Raw genomic sequence first — 7798 nt, forward strand, 5'->3', positions numbered from 1 at the left:
TTATCTCCCTCAAGCAGTTCATCACCTCTCTCAACTGGTTAACAGCCGCATCCGCTCCATGAAAACTCGTCCAAACACTCGTAGTCAAGGCGCTCAAGGAGACGCAGCAGACGCCCTTGCTGCGCATGACGTGAATGTGTTGCCACCGGTTGCTGCTCAAGACGACGCAGTCGCAGCCATTCCAGCCGCACCGCCCACCGCAATGGCGGCTCCCGGCGGTGCTCCTGAGCCGGACGATGAGCCAAACCCAGCACCGGCCATGGGAGGACGAGGTGATGGAGACACCACGAAACGAGCGGAGAAGGTCGACCTGAAGAACGTGAAGTCGGAGTCCTTCTCTGGTGTCGTGCTTCCGGGCGCGTACGACTCCGGCGTCCGTGAATGGTGGGAACAGTTTTCAGACCAGCTCGACGATGCTCAAGTGCTGGCGGGCCAGGACTGGTCAGACACGATCAAGAAGTCAGCGCTATCCATCTTTCTGAGTGGGTCTGCCCGTCGCTAGCTGAAAGCCTACCGTAAGGGACACCCCAACGCGACTTTTGAAGACACCGGGAATGCACTCGTCGCCAAGTTTCGACCGACCCTTACTGATCAAGAGATCACAGCCCGAATTTACTCGGAGGGAAAGCGAGCGTCGGAAACATACCAGGAGTATGCTGACCGACTGATGCAGATGGTCGCCGGACTAGCAGGGGGCGTCGACAACGCATCCAATGTGCAGCACGCCTTGGGAACGTTCCTGCGCCTGGCATGGCCTTAACGCAAGGACATTGTTCAGGCTCACGTTCGAGGAAGGCGAGGTGCCGCAGTTGACCTGCTGAACGACGCGGTCCAGTTCCTTAGTGAGCTCTCGCAGTCAGATGGTCGCTTAGACGACTACAAGCGCCGCAAGACGGGAGGCGGATCGAAGGATCAGCGAGTGGAACATTCGCTGAGAGCGATTGGCTCGAAGCCGAAGCCAGCAGGACCCAAGTCGAGTGCGTCCCTGCTAAAGCTAACTCGGCGATCATCGAGAGAAAACGGAAACCCACGAAGGCGCCACGTCGCGGGTCCATTGTCTGCTACATTTGCGGTGAAGACGGTCACACGGCTAAGTACCACCGCCAGCATCTTGCGGACTCAAAGGAGGAAAACAAAGACGAAGCTGGACGAGGCAACTTGGCTAAGGCAGAGGCTACAATGGAGGAGTCAGCGGAGGATTCCGCCGAGGATTCTACCTGAAGGTTGGGCGTCAGGTGTGGCCCGATCCTAGTGGACTCGGGGGCGTCACACCACCTGACAGGCCGTCAAAAGGGTTTTGAAGTGACTGACAACAATGTGACTCTAGCCATCCGTGTGGCTGATGGAAGGACAGTCATTGCACGCGCCAAGGGCCGGCTACACGTCCTGGTGCTCGTCCTGGATCAAGCAGGGCAAGAAGTCGAGAAGACTTTCGTCGTGGAAAATGTGTATTTCGTGCCAGAGCTACCACATACGCTGCTTTCCGTATCTGCTCTCTGGCGCGACGGACATACGGTGACTTTCGGACCATCGAGCTGCACGATCACGACGGGTTCCCGAGCACGGACAGCGTGCATTGCACGATTGAATGGCGGCGTGTATTCGGTGGTTTCTGCACAGGCCAAAGACCCTCTTGAGGACGCTGCCTCTGGACTGTCGGCTACTGCGTTAGGGCAGACGCTGGAGATGTGGCACAGACGGCTTGGACACGTGAACTACGAAACGCTGAAGCAAATGGCGAGTAAAACTACGGTACGAGGGCTACGTATCGCTCCAGGAACCAAACCAGCAATGTGCACGGTGTGCGCGCTAACCAAGTCCACCAGACAGCCAGTCCCCTCCGCGCGATCCAGTCCCGACGAGGTTGCTGATGGAATCTGTCACGTGGATCTGGCTGGACCTATTGCTAAGTCTGTCAACGGATATCGATACTTCATGGTAGTAGTTTGGCGGGATTACGTGCAAACATATCCGTTGAAGCGTAAGAACGAAGCCGCCACGATGATCAAGCGTTTTTTGGTCATGATCGAACGACAAGCAGAAGTGTCGGCTACCTCCATCAAAGTGTTTTGTACTGACGGCGGGACGGAGTTCTTGAACAAGGACTTCAGGAAGATAGCGCGCGACAACGGCATTCTGATGCAACACACCACTCCGTATACCTCCTTCCAGAACGGGGTAGCCGAGCGGAGCATTCGAACGGTGACAGAAACTGCAGCGGCAATACTAGTGGACTCTGGACTACCGCATAAGCTCTGGGAATTTGTTCTACAGCACGCCACGTTCATACGAAACAGAATACCTCGACGCGGCGCTGAGATCACTCCATTTGAGCGCATATTCGGGCGACGACCGGACGTGAGCAACATACCAATTTTTGGTCAAGCCGTGGTGGCCCGTGTGCCGGACCAGCTTCGACGCAAAAGAAAACGATTCCTCAACACCAGGGGACAGCTGGGCGCGTTTATCGGGTGCGCGGAGGACATCAAGGGCTTCTTTGTGTACGCGAAGAGCAATAACCGATCGATCTTTACTTCTCGAGACGTGACTGTAGTGGATCGAATGCTGTTTGAAGTGGACCCTGACGCTGATGATGAAAATGAAACTGATTCCGATGGCGAAGATGAACATGGGAGTGACACAGAGACCGACCAGGACGAGCGAGAAGGTGCTTTTCCGTCTGAGCTGGCCACAGTGCGCCGTTCGCAGCGTATTGCTCGCCGCACAATAGCCCAAGCAAAAGCGTTTGCTGTACTAAGTGACATCATCAAGGAGCCGCTGAACTTAGCCGAAGCAAAGTGCTCTCCCCAATGGCCACAGTGGAAACGGGCAATTGACGATGAGGTTACTTCCTTATTTGCCAACAGAACGTTTGAATGGGTAGAACCGCCAAAAGGTGTGCGCGTCCGTGATCATACGCTGCAGTTTAGGCTGAAAACTGGCGCTGACGGAACGTTGGAACGATTCAAAGCACGACTGTGTGCTCGCGGCGACAAGCAGATATGGATCATACACTTTCTCGAAACCTACGCTCCGGTTGCCGGCCTAGTCACCGTGCGTGTTTTTCTAGTGATCGTCGTACATTACAAGATGCATATGCGCCAAGGAGACGTTCCGGCGGCATACGTGAAGGCGAACCTCCTCGAAGAAATATACATGAAGCCTGTCCCGGGCTACGCGAAAGCAGGTGACGAAACCAAGGTATGGCGTCTTCGCAAGGCTCTATACGGCTTGCGGCAGGCCGGACGCGAGTGGAACCAAGAGATCAACGCGTTCTTGATCGAATTCGGTTTGACGCCAACTAAAGCTGATCCTTGCCTTTACTTCGCGTATGTGGCAGATTCTCTCTTACTGGTGTGCATTTACGTGGATGATATACTTGTGGCGCATAAGCAGGAAGAGCAGTGCCTACGGCTTATGGCCGCTCTTAGCCGACGTTACCAAGCCAAGGATATGGGCACACCTGACCATTTTCTCGGGATGAAGGTGGATCGCGCTGCAGACGACACAGTCTTGGTGAGCCAGACGTCGTACATTGACGAGATGTTACACCGATTCGCCATGGAGGAAACGCGCCCGTCACACTTGCCGATGATTGCAAACACAAGATTGGATTTCACTGACGGAGGACCATCAGACGAGGAACGCTCGAAGATGGCTAAAATGCCGTATCGGCAGGCGGTGGGCGCTCTACTATATTTGGCGAGAGTATCCAGGCCAGACATCATGTTTGCAGTTGGGCAGTTGGCTCGACACGCGGCCTCACCCCGGAAGGTAGCCTGGGATGCAGTGACGTTTTTGCTAAGATACCTGGGCGCCACCAAAAATATGCAGCTGAAGCTCCAGCCTACCAGCGAAGACGTGATCGTTGTCACAGACGCTGACTGGGCAAACGATCGCGTGGACCGAAAGAGCGTGTCTGGTTTCTTGGTGTACTTGTTCGGGTGCCCCGTGGCCTGGATGAGCAAGAAGCAGACAATTGTGCCCAAATCAAGCACGGCGGCAGAATACGTGGCGGCGGACATCGGGGTCGAAGAGGCCTTGATGGTGCAATTGATCGCGAACGAGGTCCTGCAGACGAAGTTGCCGTTGCGTCTTGGCATGGACAGTCAACCTGCTATGCAGCGTCTGCAGCGCAGCGGACTCAGCGAAACTCAAAAGACTATCGACGTGAAATTTCACGCGGTCAAGGATTTAATCCTTAAGGGCGAACTGACGGTCGAGTATATCCCAACGGGAGATATGCCAGCCGATCTTCTCACCGAAGCACTCGCGCGGACACAGTTCCAGCGGAAACGAGCACTTTGCGGCCTGGTAGAGTCCCTTGTTTAGACGGAAGTTTCCATGCACCGCTTGTGGGGGGTGAGTTGGATAGTGGCCCACACTAAACAAGTGGCACATGTGAGTCTGGCGTCATCAAATGTCCACGCGCGTCGCCAGACACAGATTCTCCCCGCGCATCATTGAAGTCAGGCACATCGACTTGACTGCGCAATGTTCTCGTGAAGTTCTCAAAGGAGAACGACGAGCTCGCTTTTCGTGCCTCTATCAATGTCACTTTGCTTTTTGCATTATCTCCCTCAAGCAGTTCATCACCTCTCTCAACTAACTTGTTCTTGAAAACGTTCTCCATGTGGACTCCGGAGCAAGCACTCGACAGCAGAAGAGTTAGGTGGACAATTATTTAGCCATATCAAGAAATGAATGTGCAAGGTACCCCTGCCTTGAGTTTCCACCATGCCGAAATAAGCCTTTACATCAGTAGTCCTCGAAAAGATAGCCTTTTCTTCGTTTTGGGATCAATGCCAAGCCAAATTTAATGAAAGCATCCACTTGCCGCATGAACAACCGCGTGGAAGCGCAATCGTTTTTTAAACTCGCTTCCTTCAATTCAGCCTGCTCTGGCAAACGTGACTCCAACACATCGAATAATGTTTCCATCGAAGAAATACCAGCGTATTGTGCCAACACTAACGAATTATCAGTATTCGGGGTGTAACGAAGAGTGCTGGTTGTCCAAAACGTGTTTGATAAGCAAACGCTTGATGCCTACATTGAGAGCGTTCCGCATTACTGCCCCATATCGACCTGCTCCCAAGCTCCACTGTTTTAAGAAATTTTTGAGCGACAAAGTCAGCATCAGAACGCCACGGAATGCATCCCTGACGACTTCTCTCGTTTTCTAGAATCGCCCTGCCAAGCTGTTCCCCAGTCAAACGTTCGTAGCCATCCAAAATGGTGGGGAACCGTTGGCATCGGAAATTATTAACGGCGTACATTTTTTGAAGTGAGATCCGATCAAACGCAACCAGAGAAAATAGTTCATCTTCGGCAAACTGGCGCTCACTTAGCAAAGTGTAATATTTCAAACATTCGTGAGTAGAGACTAAACTTCTCGGAATTCACCAGGGTGTCCGCACCCAAACGGGAAAAGATGAGGGAAGATTCTGGTTAATAGGTCTCCTGAGGCATCACTAGATATTTAATCAGATCGGCGCACTTCAAACTGCTGCTCTCCACTGATCGGTGCTGGAGGCAGCTCGTGTGCTAATAATGGCGTGCATGTATCAGCTAGCCCAATGCGCCGCTCAATCACATTCGCCTCTTCATTCTCACTCATGACCGGAATTGTATCATTCCTACCACAAATATTTTCTTGCTCAATGTTCATTTCTTCATCTTATCGTCATCAATTCGCCTAGATTCGCACCGAATTTCAAGTCTGTCACACACAGTACAGACACATTCATCTAGCCCGTCGGGTCCCAACGCCTTTCGAAGTCGACTCAAACATTCTACACGCTGAGTGGGAGTTAGTTCATGATTAAACGCAAAGCTCTGCTCAGTGATCGTTTCGTCTGGGGAACAAGCTCGCAACTCTTGCTGTTCACCGGGAATCAACTCACACTCACTTTCGTTATCATGCTGGTACAACGGGTTGCCCATCTGCAGAGATGCCGTTTTTTCACGAAATCGCCGTTGACGTAGCCGATCTTGCTCGCGCTTTCGTTCGATCTTCTGTTGGAGTAAGAGAGCATCGAAGTTATCCATCGTAGTATTGCTTTCATGTTTTGAGTTCTGCTGCACCAATTCTAGTGACGGTTTAGGTCCACTGTGTAAAGGATGCTTCAAAGAGATTTCACCGCAAGGACCCAAGCAATTGACACTGTCAGCGGCGACAGCTACATACTTTTGCTCGTGGTGATACTGGTCATCCAGAAATGCTAGCAGATCTCCCTCGTCGTCGTTTTCGTCGTCAGAATAATCTCTTTTGCGCTTACCGTGCGCTCGGGTGGTCTCCATTTGCAGCCAATTCAAATAGTGATTCAGGATGTGATTGAGAAGCGAATGGGAAACGGACTGATCCTGGGTGCAGTCAATGTCAAACTGGATTACTGACTAGCAAGCGTGTTTGTCTTGGTTCGCTTGTCTAAAATCGATCCCTGAACGATTGGGCTGTTCTTCGTCATGGCTCGCTTTTCAAATATCGGTCCTGAGAAGTTACACTCATCTTGTGGTACATGCAAGGACAGTACAACAGTGATAATAGCATCCGTGCACCGGAGGCTTTTCTATAACCCGGATCATGCCAAATCATTGAAATTTCTTCTCCATGGACTCCATTTTTAAAAAAAGAGCCAGAGTATTTCACGATAGTTTGGTTTTAAAAGTACGATTCGCAATCATCTTCGGACTAAGATCGTTTTTTTAAGGTTTTATGATTCCATAAATCTAACTATGCTATATGCATATATATCCTATTTTAAAAATGAGGCTAAAGCCGTCGAGTCTCCACAATAACATTCACGGTGGAGGAGAAAGAAGCAAGAACGAATTGCTCTTGCTACTACAGGTACTACATCGCTTCACTACGGGTATTACTTCGCAGGATAATCAATTGATACACAGCAAACAGGATCGTAGGACGGTAATTCCATGGATGCGTTGTACTTCCTCAATAATGTATTGATCGGCAAAACTTGTTTGGAAGCAAATTTACATGGTTAGAAAGACTTCAAATATTAACGAATAGCGGCGATGCATCTTTCAAACTAACCAATCAGATTAACAATTACCTATGAGTCAGAGTGCAGGTTAATACGTGAAGGCGTTAGAAACAATCATTGTTATCTGAAGTATGCACAAATTCAGCAACTACAAGTGCACCATGTGTTTACCGCTTGGCAGCCTTCGCCCAAGTACAAGTAGGTATAATGCGGAGACATCGGTAGGATGATAAATCTATAAAGCGTACTTGTGGCTGCAAGTTTAATTTTATATTTCTGTGAAAAATACGCTATAGAAAATAACCGAGGTTAGAAGTAAATAAAATTGTTAGTTGTCGACTTCATTAATGAGCCCTCCATAGTTACATTCTGTTAGAGATGCAGTGCTTAGCCTTGCAGTTGCAGGTGAAATACTCGCGGAAATATTCTTTGTCGTTTGAGTATTTGATGGTTAGTTCTTCATTTGCCTTGATTCTCCTGCAACTCATTATTGCAAGCCGGCGCGTGGTCCCATCGGGTATATTCACAGCCCAACAATTTGGCTGACAACTGTGGTTGATGAACTTGGCAAAATTTCCGAAATCGTTTGGGTAGATATACATTCGTCCTTGTCGCCTGCTAATACCTCAAAGATATACTTTGTATCCCCTAAAGTTTCTTTGGTCTCTGCATCAATCAATTCGCCCAAATACTCGTTCACAAAGGTCTGGCGAGGAATTTCTTCAAGTGTTTTTACTCCAAATCCACGTCCATCTGTCGTTTCAAACAAGCACAACGCAGGCTTGTCGTCT

At 50.3% G+C, this 7798-nt stretch overlaps 1 protein-coding gene across 1 annotated transcript; it reads right to left on the reverse strand.

Annotated features, from left to right (window-relative positions):
- Positions 1 to 5482: 5482 nt before the first annotated feature.
- On the reverse strand, positions 5483 to 6303 carry PPTG_01530 (hypothetical protein; the record flags this gene model as incomplete). The annotated part of the gene is made up of 2 exons (XM_008894856.1): positions 5483 to 5639; positions 5711 to 6303. The coding sequence occupies 2 exons, from the start codon at positions 6301 to 6303 to the stop codon at positions 5483 to 5485; spliced, it is 750 nt and encodes a 249-aa protein (XP_008893104.1).
- Positions 6304 to 7798: the final 1495 nt, after the last annotated feature.

The sequence above is a fragment of the Phytophthora parasitica genome, assembly GCF_000247585.1.
Source record: "Phytophthora parasitica INRA-310 unplaced genomic scaffold supercont2.3, whole genome shotgun sequence".
Classification (NCBI taxonomy): Eukaryota; Oomycota; class Peronosporomycetes; order Peronosporales; family Peronosporaceae; genus Phytophthora; species Phytophthora nicotianae.